The sequence below is a fragment of the Pygocentrus nattereri genome, chromosome 6, assembly GCF_015220715.1.
Source record: "Pygocentrus nattereri isolate fPygNat1 chromosome 6, fPygNat1.pri, whole genome shotgun sequence".
NCBI lineage: Eukaryota > Metazoa > Chordata > Actinopteri > Characiformes > Serrasalmidae > Pygocentrus > Pygocentrus nattereri.
The window spans coordinates 26,265,297-26,282,044 of NC_051216.1; the positions used below are offsets into that span (position 1 = coordinate 26,265,297).

Sequence of the window (16,748 nt, forward strand, 5' to 3'; positions counted from 1 at the left end):
TAATTTCCTGCTTTTCAACTTATTATCTTTGACTTTCCTCTTCCATCATATGGAAGTGGGTTGTCTTTTATCTAATCTGCTCAGAAATATCTCCTTTAAGAATTTTAGATTCACATGAGTAAGAAATGTGCAAGGCTGCTAAGGTGTGTTGGGGTAGTTGCTTGAGTAAATATGAATAAATGTTTCTTTGAAAGGTAACAAAATGTCAGTGAGAGCTGGGAGAACACAGCTGTAACTTCATGATAAATAAATGAATGTATGGTCTTTTGCACTTCTGCATAGCCTGTATATTAGTCATATTTTAGTTTTGGGAACCCCCTATAGATCATCTACAGATGCTTTAATTGTTAACCATCCAGTTAAAGTTAGGTTTTGGGTTGAAGTTAAGTTTAGGGTTAGGTTTAAGGTTAGATTTATTACAGTTTATTACATTATGTTTAGAGTTTAGATGTATTTATGGAAGCATCTGTAATCTAATAGATAGTGGATCTATATCTAATATATCTCCAAGTAGTCGAATGTTACTTAAAGGCAAGCATCTACAGTGGACTCTCAACATAAAAAGTTAGCAATATAACTAAATAGGTATGAGCCTTGTGTTGCGTGGCACAGCAGGAAAGAGGACCATGCTTCCTTTTTTGCCACTATTAATAGTTGTACCACTGAAAAGCATACACAGAATTAGTATGACAAAACTGATGTTTTCATCAAAAGCATGATGTAAAAAAGAAGAACTGTATTTAACTGTGTATTTGACAGCTGTGAGACTGTCAAGTGCATGTGCATGTGTGTATTTGTGAGAGAGACCGACAAAGATCGAGAAAGAGAAGTGACAGAGGAAGTCAGGAGGCTTGCGGTAAACAGCTCATATGCCTCAATTTAAAGAAGCGGTTTGCAGTGCAATGTTCAGTGCTGTGATGAAAGGAAGACTTTGAAGCTCTACAGAACGGATCAGTGTTCGGTAAGCAGCCTTTATAGGGTAACCTTCTTTCTTATGTTTTCACCAAATTCTATGAAATATAAAAGTAGCTGCATTATCTACATACCATACTTGTTGAATAAAGAATGTGCCATGATATGTTGAGTAAGTGATAAGTATTCGAGAGACTTAATTTTCAGAAATGTAAAGCAATGTGAGTATATGAAGTGTGATTCATGTGCTTGTCTATTTCTGTGTTAAGAATGATGTGTAAGTCTGTGAAAGGTGAATGTTTTGAAATCTGCTTCTGCTGTATGTATCTGCCATGTTTAGCTGGGGAAAGGCCCATATCCTGTGTGTCTACGCATGTCATAAAAAATAACCCCTGTTACTGGGGCTTCTTCATTTGGGGTGCTCATGCTAACCTCCTTTCATTTCCTTTTTCAGACACGTTGCCGCTGTGTGAAAGTGTTTTCTGTGTCATGCCTACAGAATTGCAGTAAGGGGAACAACGTTTAACCATCTTTTTGCGTGTCTGGAATTCTTTGAAGAGGCGTATTTACGACTAAAAAGACTTCATAAACATGGGGTAGGCTTGTTTGTCTTTATTTTATTCATAATAAGGCATCAGACCAGCTGTTTTAATGGGAAGGCTTTTAAGGAATTGACATAAGTTAAAGTCTATACTAATGTGCAACTGCAGGCTCCCCAGAATTATTAACACCTACAGCTGAAGTAAACAGACACATGTGCAGGTGGTCTTACTGTGATACCATGACTCAGAACCTCAGGTTGGGGAAATAGTAATAAAAAAATTTTTTTTTCAACTTATCAATTCATAAATACTATATCATTTTTATTAAGAAAGTATTTTTTCTTTTTTCAAACATTTTTTAGTGTTTTCATAATAAGATATAGTGGTACATTTATAAAATACATCTTAAAAACTTTCCTTCATTATTTTTATATTGTTTTGGGGTTTTGGCCCTCAGCTACTACAAACATTGCACTTTGGCCACCTAAAGACAAACATTTTGAGCACCACTGCTTTAAGCTACTGCTTCCATAAACATTGAGTGGTTTTGTTAATAATTTAATCATTTTCTTTTTACGTTTGCATTTGTGTGAAGACACACACAAAAATATGCAATGTGTAAGGCTCCTGATTGGGAATTGAAAAGAAATGTGAAAAATTATGAAATGGACTCAATCTGCTTTCTTTCAGAAACAGCGGAGAGGAGGGTAAACTGCACCGGAGACTGTCCCGCATAGGGAGCAGAGGACAGAGAGAACCACCAAGACCCCCACCCCAAGCAGATAAACCCTCAACCCCTGCCCCGCCAGCTGCCACAGCAAGACCACCTGAACCTGCTCCAAAGCCCGCAGAAGCAAGCTCTAAACCTTTAGAACCTGCTCCCAAACCCCAAGGAGTCACTCCAAAGCCTGCTGAGGTTGCTCCAAAACCCAGTATTCCTCCCAAACCCCACATACAGATGTTTAGTAGCACAGAGCATGGAAGCACCATGCTTCAGGTAAAATTACATTTCAAGTTTTTATTAATGGAAGCTTGAAACCCCTTAAACTGCTGAGATATATTCACTTATTTATTTTAAAGACTTGTTATTCATTAGCTGCTATGAATTTGTTATGTTATAGTAGATATATTTGGTATCCAGTTTGAAATTAGTATGTCAATTGTGTAGTTATGAATGAGGAATCCAAATGTGGACACGTGTTAAGGGTTTAAAAACTCACTGTCTGAACAAAACCATACATCTCCATTTTTTTTCTTGGAAAATGCCAGCTGCTGTTTATTCTTTCAAATTTAATAACGAATAGAATGATAGAAATGGTCACAATGTACTGAAAATACAATCTTGTTACATTAAAAAAAACAAAGTTTTGTTACACACTTCTCTAACCTAATAATACTTCAACCAGTTTGAATTGGTTGAACTATTCTTAGGGTAAAAAAACTTTTAAAAACTGGCCTTTTGATGGTTTAGATACCTGTTTTCTGTCCCCTGTAAAGTTTCTATTTTGAGATATAAGGTTTCATTCTGACTGCAACAAAATAGATGTTTTTGGAACTAAACTGTCCAGTCTTAGTTAATGACCATGGCGATGCTTTCTTAGGGGCTCGATCAGTTTCGCTCTGATAAGACGTTGTGTGATGTCACTCTGGTGCCTGGAGACAGCAACGAAACCTTTCAAGTTCACAGGGTGATCATGGCTTCATCCAGTGATTACTTCAAGGCCATGTTCACAGGTAAGTCTTGAACATGTATTTAGTACTTTTAAAATGGACTGAGGAATGCTAAGATGTGCCCGTCCATTCCTGCCTCCTGATAATGCATTTACTTGCCTGTATTTGTAAAAATAATTTTAATTTCTTGCTAATGACAAAAATAAATGCAAAACATTTTTCAGTTGTCTTTCACTCAGTCATCAAGTACAAATCTCTCTGTAGGTGGGATGAAAGAGCAGGAGCTGGAGGAAATTAAGCTGCATGGAGTGAGCACCACAGGCTTGAAGAACATTATTGAGTTCATTTATACATCTCATCTGAGTCTGAACTTAACCACCCTCCAGGACACTCTAGAGGCTGCCAGTTTCCTCCAAGTGCTTCCAGTACTCAACTTCTGCAACCAGCTACTAAGCAGCGAGGTACGTGAGCTTCACAGCGACTGTCCATACTTGACTTTAACATAATGAGAAAAAAAATCCAATATATTAAAACAGTTGTGCGCTGAATTAGCATATAATTGCTGTATTTAATTTTATTCAGCTGTAGAGGATGTTAAAATATTTTCTCTTAGAAGCAACAAAATGTCATTTCACCAAAGAGTGTCCAAACGTTTGTATATGACATTAAATATGCTATAATCACTTGTCATATTAATAACTTTTCTAACATATTAATAACTTGCTAACATATTAAGATCATTTTATAATAATGTAGACTAAAATAAGGACATCTAAATGTATTTTATGTTTTACTTAATGTTATGTAACAATAAATAATAGAATGTAATTGTTGTTTTTCCTTTCAGAACAAGTTATTAAATTATAAATACTGCTGTAATTATTCATTTATAGTATTTTTCTTTCATTGAAATTTCATCATTACTTTTTAAATACAAGACATTCTTAGTATTAATTTTATACTTCATACTCCACCCCATACAGTTTTCTCAAGCACTCTAAAATCATCTACACCTCTGTTCATTATTCTGGGCATTATTCTAGATACTGTTTATTCCTTAGTTTATTATTTTGTTGCAGTTTCCTAAAAATTATTTGGAACCTTTTGAAGTTTCATTGTATGTGTATCTTATCAGAATCATTTCATACATGTTTATGCCATAAATGTGGTTTAATTTTATTAACAAATCAGTTTCCAAATATTCAAAGAGTAGTGCACATGCCTAGAAGAGCTGGTGTGTATAGGCTTACAAATAAGCCATTATGTCTTTTCCACATGGCAGGTCACCATAGAAAACTGTGCAGAAGTTGAGCGGATTGCAAGCGATCTTCTCCTGGAGGATGTTCAGACCCACGTATACAACTTTGTGTGCCAGAACTTCGCTGCTCTGGTGCAGAATGAACGTTTCCTGCAGCTATCTGAGGCCACCATAGCATATGCCCTGTCCAGTGATTCTCTGAAAGGATTCTCTGAAATGGAGCTGTATCGTGCTGCCCGTGCTTGGCTGGCTCACAAGCCCAGTGAACGTCGTCCTGCTGCATATTCTTTGATGCGCCACATTCGCTTCCCCCTGATGACCCCTGCTGAACTGCTGCAGATATCTCAGGAGGACCAGACTGACGAGGGCAATGATGGGGAGAAGAAAGCAGAGGAGCCTTTCATGCGTTCCAACACCGCCTGTGTAAACCTTCTTTTAGAGGCCAGCAACTACCAGATGTTGCCATTCCTTCAGCCGGCGCTGCAGACTGAGCGGACATGCATTAGGTCAGACACCACGCACCTGTTGGCTCTGGGTGGGGTGATGAGACAGCAGTTGGTGGTCAGCAAGGAGTTAAGGCTGTATGATGAGGAAGGAGGAGGCACATGGAGAGCTCTCCAGCCCATGGAGGTTCCTCGGTACCAGCATGGAGTGGCCCTCCTGGGAGGGTTCCTGTACATTGTAGGGGGACAGAGCACTTATGATACAAAGGGTAAGACGGCAGTGGACAGCGCTTACAGGTACGATCCTCGTTTTGATCGCTGGCTGCAGGTGGCCTCCCTAAATGAGAAGAGGACGTTCTTTCATCTGAGTGCTTTGAAAGGGAAGCTCTACGCTGTTGGAGGGAGGAACGCATCAGGCGAGATTGGTAAATTTTAACATTTTTAGTTAAAAATGATTGTAGTTGTCATTCTCTCTACTTCACTGAATATCATCTCCAATTTTGTTTTTTGTTTTTTGGGTTTTTTTTACTAAAATGCTGCCCTTAATCTGTCAACATTTCATGAGGAATGGACTAATAGAAATGGTCCAAAATTTCTTTGAATAAAATGTTTTTACATTAACTTCCATCTTGTAAAATTACCTTTTTGGGGATAAAATGACAAGATGATAGCAGCATTTACACTCTAGGGTTGGTGGTGTTGTAAAGTAATATAGGTGAAAATTAAAACACTTAAAAATTTGCCACTTAAATAAAAATGTTACTTGTCACTAACCATAATTAGCAACTACACTAAGGTATAAAAATACATAATCAAGGGCAATAGAATTGTCACCCTGTAAGTTATTTTGGATTATCCCCCCTACAGACACGGTGGAGTGTTACAACCTGAGCAAGAATGAGTGGACCTTTGTTTCGCCCATGAGTGAACCTCATTACGGCCATGCTGGTACAGTGCATGGAGGGCTGATGTTTGTGTCAGGTAAGTGTCAGTGCTTTCTAAAACTACTTACATTTTCTAATTACTAATGCGCTTCGTTGGATATAAAAGCTGAAAAAATTATGCAACTTCTAGTCCAGAGAGTAAAAGAAGTAATGTGAATAGTTCACTTCATAAGCTTATTAGGTCAGATTTCCAACATTTGCTGTGTTGACTTGTTTTACTTTTTCACAATGAGTTTAAGAGATGACCCAAGTTATTGTTCAGGCTACAGTAATGCCTGCATTATTTTAAACATCTAGCAACCCAAAAAGTGAATTTCATATTCTCAGAATGAGAATTAAGAGAAGCAGCAGGCCTGTTGATAGGCAGGAAACACATTAGCATTAGTAGCATTGCTCTGAGCCCGTAAGTTAGTAAGTTATTTCTGACCTAGTCATGAATATTAGTTCTGTGATTGGTGCTGAAACAGCACAGGTACATAATTTAAACACTGGCAGATCAGGAAGACTAAGGTTAGACATGGACAATGTTTTATTTCACATGAATATGTTTTACTGTTTCTTTTCATTGTACAGGCCTTTATTCAGAAAGTGTGTCATAACTAGCTCAAACCCCTGAGTGGGTGGGGGCACTTATTGTTTTGGCGATTGGGTCAGGTCCTTCAGTTCCCTCTTCTCACCACATCCTTCCTGCTAGCAGTTACTACCAGTTTGTGCTATATATTCTCATGACCGGTGTAAGCTGAATATGTTTGCTATCTGTGCATAATGTGAAACTGTGACAATAGATGAAAACATTTGGAAAGCAACCAGGACAACACAAACTAATTAAAAAGCAAAATGTTTGTGCATTGAAGAATTCAGTGTTTTTTGAGTTACCAGACATGTCTTCAGTGCCCTGCAGTTCTTTCAGTACATGTGTCTTTTAGCGTGTTTTAACTCCTTACATTCCTAGGCCTGTTACATCCTAAAGCTTATTATTCTGTAACTACATGGACACAGCAAAACTGGCAATTATTCTGAGATTATTAAAGTGTGCAGTAAAAGTTTTGACTCATTCAATTTCTCCTTCTTTCACCAGGTGGAATAACGAGAGATGCTTTCCAGAAAGAGCTGTCGTGCTACGACCCAGACACAGACTCATGGAGCCGCCGAGCAGACATGATGGAGCTCCGTGGCCTGCACTGCATGTGCACTGTGGACAACCGTCTCTATGTTATGGGTGGAAACCACTTCCGTGGAACCAATGACTATGATGATGTGCTCAGTTGTGAATACTACAGCCCTGCGACTGACCAGTGGACACTGGTGGCTCCGATGCCCAGGGGTCAGAGCGACGTTGGCGTGGCCGTGTTTAAGGGGAAGATCTATGTGGTGGGGGGTTATTCTTGGAACAGCCGGTGTATGGTGGACATTGTGCAATGCTATGATCCTGAAAAAGATGAGTGGGAGAGGGTGTTTAATGTGCTGGAGCCTCTAGGAGGCATTCGAGCCTGCACCATGACTGTTCATCGCCCAGAAGGCTCTGTAGATGAAGCTCAAATACAGGAATGCCCCCTCCCAACAGCTAAGAACTGAAATACAGAGGACAGATTTTTTTGGTGGCTACAGAAAAAAGGGAACTGTAAATACACACTTAATAATGGTTCTTTAAGAGTTTTTAAGTAAAGAAAATGGTTCTGTATAAGACCATGAGCACAGTTTTTGACATCATTTAAAAATACCTGTTGCCCTTTACATTGTGTGTAAATGTTCATGATCATTGGACCAAACGAAATGACCCAAAATTATTTTAACAGTACTTTAACATTGTAACAATAGAAGGATCCTTTTTGATGCTAGTCATTTTAAAATTTTCGTATATAACACATTCTCCATCAGTGCAAAGTGTCTTTTAATCCTACAGAGCATTCTTTGAATGTTCATGGTTCTACATAGAACCATTTTCTTCACTAAAGCACATATAAAGAACCATCTTTTTTAAGAGAGCAGGGTTTGAAAACATGGTAGAAGTTAATTAGAATTGAAAAAGACCATGCTAGTTGCTCTGTAAGTATTTTGGAAAATACATTTTAGACTTGTGCTTGAAAAAGTCCTTTGTGCAAACAGCAAGTGTAAAACATAATCTGCCTAATCAATTCTTAAATTATAATTTGTCTTTGTACCTTGCACTGCTAAAAATGATAGTACTTTTAGAAAGACATCAGGAACAAGATGTGCAACGATGAATATTTTTTGGATTATAATTTTTACATTTTTGTATTGCATTAATGGCGGTGTGCTGGTTGTGATAAATTTTTGAACTGTACAGCTGTATTACTTTAGCAAGATCAAATACATTGTACCATCTATGTCTTGTTTCTCCAATAAAACTACAGCTGTGAGAATCAAGAAGAAACAATGGCCATTGTGGTGCATACTAAACCATCACATTCTCTCCTGAAACCTTGAACACTGATCAGATAAGATGTAAGCCAGAACCAAGGTCTATACTGTATTAACATGAACATACTGACACAAGCCCTAATTAAAGTATCTTTTATTAGCAATAAAAATATGTATAAAAAACTATGTAATCATAGATGATGGATGTATAAATGACCCTTCTTATTCTGCACTTGAAACATTGTATTATTTAAGCCTTTATTAGTTAATTTTATCATTATTTTATGGGGTTTGTGTTTTATTTCTTGTAGTTATTTACATGTTTTGTATGTAATTTAGCCTTTTTGTCGTCTGTTGTTCTTTTAATGTGCTGAATGCTGAAAGCTTTGACCTTTGATTCCATTTTATTGTGTTTCTTTTTACTCTCTTGTATAATTTTATTTTTGGAAGCACTTCTAGTTGCATTTTATGTAAGAATAAATAAAGTTTTTTACTGTCATTGTTGTTTGTTGTTGCACAGTAGATTATTTGTTTAACAAACACACAAGGCCAGAGCATAAAAAAACGTCATCATGGCTGTCTCTTCAGACAAATGTGCTCAGCTCTAACCTTGATCTGTTTAGTCGTCACAGGCTGCTTGTGGATTCCTGTGGTGGCATTGGGCTTGTCCTTGGCAGCTAGCTTAAAAAGGTGACTCCCTTCTGGTCTCTGTGCCAGTCTTTAAATCACATCCTTTTCCCTCTCACAGCAGTGTCTCTGCAATCTTCTCTCCTGCTTTTCTCTGGAGCATTCTGAGTGCCATACAGACAGAGTGGTAGAAGCCATGGCTATGTCTCTCAGTGGAGATATATGTGTGGTAACAGGAGCATGTGGCTTTCTTGGGGAAAAGCTGGTCAGGCTGCTGCTGGAGGATGAAAAGCTTCTAGAGATCCGACTGCTGGACAGAAACATCGGACCTGGCTTTATACAGTCTCTTGAAGGTAAATATCCACCTTAATATTTCAGCTTGAAGTCTTTGATTCATGGTGCTACACTGTTTTTCTACAGATTTCTTGCCATTCTACAACACAAATATAGCCATTTTATTTATTGTACAAGAAATTTTCTTTGAGAATGAGTTTGCCTTACCACACCCTGCATGTGTCCCTCCACCACGAATAGATTAAAATAAATTGATTAACACAACATTTCAGGCTAAAACTTTATCACTAAACTATCATGAAATCATTTTTCAGGCAGGTTTGCTATCTGTGCATAACATGAAACTGACAATAGATGAAAACATTTGGAAAGCAACTAAGACAACACAAACTATTTAATAAGCAAAATGTTTGTGCATTGAAGAATTCAGTATTTTTGAGTTACCAGCCATGTCCTCAGTGCCCTGCAGTTTTTTTAATACATGTGCATCTTTTAGCAAAAAATACATTGATTAACAACATTTTAGGCTAAAACTTTATCACTAAACTATCATGAAATAATGTTTCATGCATCAGGCAGCATATTCATAACTATTTTATGTATTAAGATTTTGTGTGGGAGATTCTAGAGACATAAAATTCTTTGAGTATTTTACATGAAACCACTCTGACTGACTTTTATGACTATTTACACCTTAACCATTTATTTTTGTAGAATTTATTTATTTTAAATTAGTGTAGTTCCCCTTTAAGAACCTTTTATTGGACAGTTCTTTAAAGAACCCTGTCAGTGAATGTGAAGAACATATTAAAGTTTAAAAACTTTCTACATAATTTAAAATTTCTTAAGATATTAAGTCATGCAAAAGTTCTCTTGATTTTCTAATTAAGCTAATTTACTGCATCTATCTGCAGGAGACAAACTTAAATTTATTACATTTCTTTGCTGAAAGTTTGCAAAGATTTGGGCACAAGCCACATTTTAGGCTATATTCTTTTGAAGTGTGTTAAATTTAGCAAATAAATAGAAATTGCACACTGAGATTTGTTCTTTGTACAGGAGGCATTGACTTATTTTCACTTAGAAACCAATAAAATATTTCATTTGACCAGAGGTGCCCAAATTTGGATTTTCAAGAACCGTGCATCCAACTCTAATGACATTTAAGAACCTTACTTTTTAAGAGTGTATAGCTTTGGTGAGATCAACAGAAGAAAGCAAAGCAGGATTCTGATGAATGGAACTTTGTTTCCAGTCTTGAGGGAAATCTTTAAAGAATCCGCAACAGATTCTGCACGTTAAACAGTTGTTCACAACTTTTAACACTTGCTTCGTGGTTGTTGATATTAGGTTGCAGGGGTGAGACGAAACTGACTGAGTTTGGGGGTGACATCAGGGACCGTGAGCTACTGAAGAGAGCCTGCAGAGGAGCAACAGTCATCTTCCACACTGCCTCCCTCATAGACGTCATCGGAGCTATCAACTACAGCGAATTGCATGGGGTCAATGTGAAAGGTAAGAGGTCATCAATGCTTTGTCTGGCCTGTAATTGTTTAAAAACTTGTCATGAAAATAAAGCTATTGAATTCTATTCAGTCAATGATCTCTAAGTTCATAACTCTTAACCACATGACATACAGTATTTACTGAATAATTATTTAAGCTTACTGATTAATAACAGAATATTAAGCCTGCAGTTTCAATGAACATACCTGCATTTTTCAGTTCAAATTCTATCTCCTTTATCTGTAGTATGTTAATGGTTATCACAAACAATAAGTTCTCTGGACATCAATGGGCAGGTGCTGATATCTTCCCATTAATTGTTATTAAAAGTGTTTTAAGTGGACCAGTTCTCTGTTCTTTTACCAAGTGCAATTATATGTATTAACATGACTGTCCATAGTAAACTACTGCACACTACAGATGCAACACACATTCGGTTACAAAATACTACAACATTCCTTTAAGGATAAACCTCTAAGAAAATGACTTCAGTAGATCAAGAAAAATTGCCCTGCGATGGACTGGTGACCTGTCCAGGGTGTATCCTGCCTTCCGCCCGAAGACTGCTGGGATAGGCTCCAGCACCCCCCCGCGACCCTGACGGAGAAGCGGCTTAGAATATGGATGGATGGATGGATGGAGATCAAGAAACTTGTTAATGAATGACATTTATCTGTCATTATCTATAACATCATTAATCACATGTAGCCAAAGCTTGTGTAATACAGAGCAGCAAAAAAGCACCTCATTTAAAGCTACACTTAAGATGAAGGGATTTGAACACTTCTCTGGTTGAAATGTGTAACTGCAAGCAATGTGCAGAAGAACATTTTGCAATGTTGGTTGTGCTCCAAGCCCCTTCCCTAAGTAGATGATTGTGAGCATGTTAAAAAAGCATTCAAAGAGAGCTAAAAAAACATTCAAACAACCTTTTGCATGGTTATGGGGGTCTTTGCGTCATGAAAGGGGTCTTCAGATTGACAGACAATGTGCATGAATGTGCTGTAAAACCTTGAAAATGTTTCACCCAAAAGGAATTTTTCTACTGGTACAAGCTTGACATCGTAGCAGTAGAACCCTTTTTGGTGCTATATAGAACCCTTTTCAAAAAGGTTCTATATAGAACCTTCTACAGCACATTCTCCATCAATCTGAGGAACCTTTTCATGACGCATAGAACCCTTTAATTATGCAAAAGGCTTGAGTGTTCACAGTTCTATATAGAATAATTTCCTTTACTTAAGAACCCATAAGGCACCATCTTTTTTAAGAGTGTACTTCTTTCAGTTTTAAAGACACAGTGTACCTTTAACTGATGCGTACCATCTCTGTTCAAAGAAAAACAAGCATTGCCAACTTAGCAGCTTTACAGGAGACAACAAAAACATTCTTTTCTTTTAATATAAGTTAAAGTCAAGATATTTACTTCCAAGCAATTTTGGAGATTTCTTTTGGTCCAGTCATCATGAAGTGGTCAGCTGTTATGTTCAAATAATGAAGAAAACTAAAAATCGCCAAAAAAAAAGCTGAGATTCTTGTTTTTTTTGTTTGTTTGTTTGTTTGTTTTTTAATGGCAGTGACTGAATGTTACAAAACATCTGATTTCTCTGATTTTCCAGGCACCCAGCTGCTCCTAGAGACATGTATCCAAGAGAATGTGCCTTCATTCATATATACCAGCAGCATTGAGGTTGCTGGTCCAAACCCTCGTGGAGAACCCATCATCAATGGTAATGAGGACACAGCGTACACTTTGTGCTTGAAGTTTCCCTATAGCAAAACCAAAAAGGAAGCTGAGCAGCTTTGCCTCAGTGCCCAGGGAGAGCTGCTCGAAAACGGTGCACAACTTGCTACATGTGTTCTGAGGCCAATGTACATTTATGGCGAAGGCTGCCGTTTTACTTTAGGCCATATGCGGGATGGCATCCGGAACGGTGATGTGTTACTGCGGACTTCCCAGCGTGAGGCTAAAGTGAATCCTGTGTATGTGGGAAATGTTGCTCTGGCACATCTGCAGGCCGCTCGAGCTCTGAAAGATCCGCAAAAGAGAGCTGTGGTTGGTGGAAACTTTTACTACATCTCAGACAACACGCCACACGTCAGCTACTCCGACTTCAACTATGCCGTTCTGTCTCCTTTAGGCTTTGGATTACAGGACAAACCCACCCTACCTTTCCCTGTTCTCTACCTCATCTCCTTCTTCATGGAAATGCTCCAAGCAGTGCTCCGCCCCTTCCTACGCTTTACCCCGCCCCTCAATAGACAGCTTCTGATCATGCTGAACACGCCCTTCAGCTTCTCCTATCAAAAGGCCCACAGAGATCTGGGATACACGCCTCGTTATGAGTGGGCAGAAGCACGTCAGCGAACTACTGACTGGCTAGCTTCTGTCTTAGCCCGAGAAAGGGAGCGCATTAGTGCGAAATGAAAGCCTACAGCTTTGTGTTTTATGTTCCACTGACAGACTTCAACAGAATGTGGCAGCTTTTGTGTAGTTGCATACATTGTGTGTAGTTTCAATCCTCATTTTAACATGCCCTTGTCAACTGTGCCTTCTGTGGATTTTTACATCTTTAGTAGAATACTTTTGAGCATTAATATTTGTAGTAGTATACTTTTGAGTATTAATGTTTGTAGTAGCATACTTTTAACTATTAATATCAGAAGGCATTAACTCGCGCTTAGCATTAAAGAGTTATGACATTCATATGGCAGGGTAGGCTACAACAGGCAGTTTGTGACAAACATACAGAGATGTACGCAACAGGAAACTGGCCAAGGCCATAAACTGAAGTAGGTCTGCGCTTAACCGTTAAAACGTGAGGTTTTCGTTAGAACATGAGGTTTTCACATCCATATATGGTAAACCATATGTCCATTGCACCCACTAAACAGGAACATGTACACATTTAGGTTTAGCTTATACGCACACACATATTCAGCTTCAGGGTATAAAAGGAGTCAGAACACATTGGGAGGTCAGAGCTTACCTGGGAGATACATGATGCATGTTCTCTGTTTGTAACCTCTCCAGAATTCTGTAATAAAACTTTGTTTGTTTCACTTCAGTCTGATATACTTGTCTCATTTTTTTTGCATCAACGAACACGCAGGACGGGTTTCGTCCACAATTTGGTGACCCCGACGTGATGCAAAGGAGACCATTGGAAAAACAGGCTTGATCTTTCTCCTCCATTACTCATCACAGGCGCGCCATTTACTCAGGTTGGCAGAAACCTATTTAAATAAATTCTGCATATTGACAACTGCTAAATTAGCGATGAGTAAAAGAGGTTGGATCAAGTGATTAAATTTAAAGGACTGAATTGGAACAAACACAAGGTAAAAATATACTGAGTGATTAATAAGGTATTGGGTCTGTGGTGTTTTTGCCGGGAATTGGTGAACCCCTCCCATCATCTGACGAGTGATTGGGATAAGGACTGGGTTGAAAGCCCCTGGGATTGGCTCTCCCTAAAACAGGGTTGGAGTCCCTGAGGTTCAAGTCCTCTAAAGTACCAGGTTGGAGACCCTGAGGTTCAAGTCCTCTAAAAGTATCAGGTTGGAGTCCTTGAGGTTTGAGTCCTCTAAAGTACCGGGTTGGAGTCCCTGAGGGTGGTCCTCTAAAGTACCGGGTTGGAGTCCCTGAGGGTGGTCCTCTAAAGCGCCCATTCGTGATAAGTTTGAAGTTCCTCACATGCAGCAAACCTAACGGTGATAACTGAGCATTGTGAGTTGAGCAAGTAAAACTTAGAAAACGTCTTGGTGAGTACCAGTTTTTTGATCAACATGGCTGAATACGGTAGAAAAAGATTTAGAGAAGGAATTGGATAACAAATTTGGAGTAGAGGCTTTCCCTACCGTGAGGGAAGACAGTAAATCAATCTGTACAATGTTGATCAATCACTGGATTCCCCAACACGGGTTTCCCAAAAGAATTCACTCAGATAATGGTACTCACTTAATAAGTAACGCCTTGGCATGGGTAGAACAATTATTAGGCCTATAGCTTCTTAAACGGTAAGATATCTGTAGATTAGTCACTGTGTGAAAATTGGCTTTGAGAAATAGTCGGATTTGGCTTGATAAAATTTGGGGACACTCTGGGCCCAGGGAATTTGGTAGATAAAGTTAATAAAGAAAAGTGAATGGTGGCAAAAGCATGCTATAGTAATGTATGAATGAGTCGACTTGAGTCGTTCTGTGTGTGTTGCAAAGTTTTTCATTCTTAGACAAAAAAAGAAAAGAGAAAGGGGGGTTGGTCTCCCTCTCTCTCTCCCTCTCTGTGCATTGTGTGTGTCTCAGCTCATTGTGTGTGTGTGTGTGTGTGTGTACACGAAGCTGGACTTCGTCTGTGTGTCAGCCCCTCCTTTTCTGAGTAAGACGTGTGTGTGTGTCTGAGCGCCACACCTCAGTCTTCTCTTTCTGGGGGTGAAGCGTTTATGTTCTCTGACCTGCTGTGTGTCTATAGAGTAACTTTATGAGATTTGGGGATGGACAAGGAATGATATTTGCTTTATATAGTTAAAACTTAAGGAGCCTTTGTAGGGGACTTTGCTGGAAAAAAATAAAAAATAAAAAAATTGATTGATTAAAGGTAAAATCACTAGTTAAAGTGAGTATGAGACCCACAAAGGACTTTGCTAGTTTAAGGGAAACATGTTATACTGAAGATATTAAATAATGTATATAAAATTTGAATATTATTAATGTGAGGAGGAAAAGTCATATAGATGAGGAGTTCTATGTTTTCTATGTTTTGTTTTACCTTTATATGGTTATAAACAACAATGAGTCTTCTTTGGGAGACAAAAGAGGACTTTTGAGTATATAGTGGACATCTAAGAGTTAAGTAAAATCTATGAACCTCTTTTCAGAGACGTTGATAAAAATATATATATATAAATGAGATGAGCTCCTAAGAAAGGACAGAATAGTTGGTGAAGTAAATAACCAGTGTGCTGACAGATAAGTGTATAAATTTGTGCATTGTTAAAAGAATGGATTGGGATTAACTCTTTGTTGTGTCATATTCACTTTTGTTTGAATGAGCAGGAGAGAGCCAGATGACTGTGGGCGGAGAACCAGTGCATTACGTAACCTGAGCTCCATTGAAGACATCTGTGGGTGACTAAGAGGCTACTGTTTTATCCACAAACTCTTTCACAAACTTAGAAATTAGTATTTAGATGTAAGTGCATTTAATTCTAGCTAGCACTGTTTATAAGTGTGTGTTCATTTATTGATGAAGAAAGAAATTTTTAATTAACAATAAGGGTTAATAAGGGAACTGTTAAAAAGACAAAAAAGCAAACTAAGGTGTCAAATGTAATTACTCCGTTTGATGTTGTGCGGAAGATTTTATGGTGGGAACACACCCTGCCATAGGAGGTATCAGGAGACTTTTAGTTAATCTTCTAGGGGTTCCAGCCATGGACAGATTTTACAGAAAGCTGGACTAAATTGATATGTGGGGACTGCTGAGAATGATCCAGACCTGTTTGCTGCAGTTTGAGGTTGAATGTAGAGAGCATTGAGTGATACATTTCCGACAAATGCGTATCCTGATAATATTCTGATTGAGCCACTGGGACTGGAAGAAAACCTGAGAGCTTATGTGTCAAGAGCCCTTCGAGTGTGGACAGATTATATAGCCCACTAGGTGGGGCTTTACAGGAAAAAGGACCAAGACCAGAAAGAACAGGATCAAGAAATCCTCAGGAAACCTAAGCACATACAACTGGTGGATGACAAGAAGAAGGAGAAGAAGCAGGCTTTGGTTATATAGAGTCAGTCCCCGCTAAATCAGCTATCATCACAACAATAGCTGAGTCAGATTCAGCTCTAACTATCTCAGCTATCATTGATACCTCCAGATGTTGCATGCTATGATGAAGAACATGGGTTAGCTCATGTTCCAAGAGGGAAAGTTGGAAGTAAAATCACAAAGGCGTATGGGTTTTGGGCACCATACTTTCTTGAGCAGATTGATTGTCATAGGCAGGTGCACGATCTGTCTGAAAAATAATGTTCGGAAGGGTATGATAGTTCCTCCTGGTCACATTCCGACTCCAAGGGGTCCTATGCATGAGTTGTTGTGGATTTTTGTTGACATGATAAAACCAGTTGAAGGGAAAAGATATTTATTAGTGGTAGTAGACAGATTCTC

General features: G+C 38.4%; 2 protein-coding genes across 4 annotated transcripts; both read left to right on the forward strand.

The window, feature by feature from the left end:
* Positions 1-715: 715 nt before the first annotated feature.
* Positions 716-8,656, forward strand: si:rp71-68n21.9 (kelch-like protein 9). Of its 2 annotated transcripts, none has more exons than XM_017704592.2 (8): positions 716-961; positions 1,367-1,508; positions 2,145-2,451; positions 3,056-3,188; positions 3,390-3,586; positions 4,408-5,251; positions 5,694-5,807; positions 6,849-8,656. In XM_017704592.2, the coding sequence occupies exons 2-8, from the start codon at positions 1,504-1,506 to the stop codon at positions 7,343-7,345; spliced, it is 2,097 nt and encodes a 698-aa protein (XP_017560081.1). In that variant the 5' UTR covers positions 716-961; positions 1,367-1,503; the 3' UTR covers positions 7,346-8,656. The 2 variants fall into 2 exon arrangements, with proteins under 2 accessions (XP_017560081.1, XP_017560082.1); XM_017704593.2 differs by having other exon boundaries at positions 1,412-1,508.
* A 220-nt stretch (positions 8,657-8,876) lies between these two features.
* Positions 8,877-13,529, forward strand: hsd3b1 (hydroxy-delta-5-steroid dehydrogenase, 3 beta- and steroid delta-isomerase 1). Of its 2 annotated transcripts, XM_017704560.2 has the most exons (4): positions 8,877-9,132; positions 10,424-10,588; positions 12,199-12,635; positions 12,721-12,995. In XM_017704560.2, the coding sequence occupies exons 1-4, from the start codon at positions 8,976-8,978 to the stop codon at positions 12,850-12,852; spliced, it is 891 nt and encodes a 296-aa protein (XP_017560049.1). In that variant the 5' UTR covers positions 8,877-8,975; the 3' UTR covers positions 12,853-12,995. The 2 variants fall into 2 exon arrangements, with proteins under 2 accessions (XP_017560049.1, XP_017560048.1); XM_017704559.2 differs by having other exon boundaries at positions 12,199-13,529.
* The last annotated feature ends 3,219 nt before the right edge of the window (positions 13,530-16,748 follow it).

What these genes read in the sequence shown, in the direction of transcription:
- si:rp71-68n21.9 (XM_017704592.2), top strand. An exon ending in ATGGAAGCACCATGCTTCAG is followed by an intron (nt 2,452 to 3,055) that starts GTAAAATTACAT and finishes ATGCTTTCTTAG; the next exon opens with GGGCTCGATCAGTTTCGCTC. An exon ending in GAACGCATCAGGCGAGATTG is followed by an intron (nt 5,252 to 5,693) that starts GTAAATTTTAAC and finishes TCCCCCCTACAG; the next exon opens with ACACGGTGGAGTGTTACAAC.
- hsd3b1 (XM_017704559.2), top strand. Translation starts at nt 8,976, where the DNA reads ATGGCTATGTCTCTCAGTGGAGATATATGTGTGGTAACAGGAGCATGT. An exon ending in CTTTATACAGTCTCTTGAAG is followed by an intron (nt 9,133 to 10,423) that starts GTAAATATCCAC and finishes TGTTGATATTAG; the next exon opens with GTTGCAGGGGTGAGACGAAA. An exon ending in GCATGGGGTCAATGTGAAAG is followed by an intron (nt 10,589 to 12,198) that starts GTAAGAGGTCAT and finishes CTGATTTTCCAG; the next exon opens with GCACCCAGCTGCTCCTAGAG.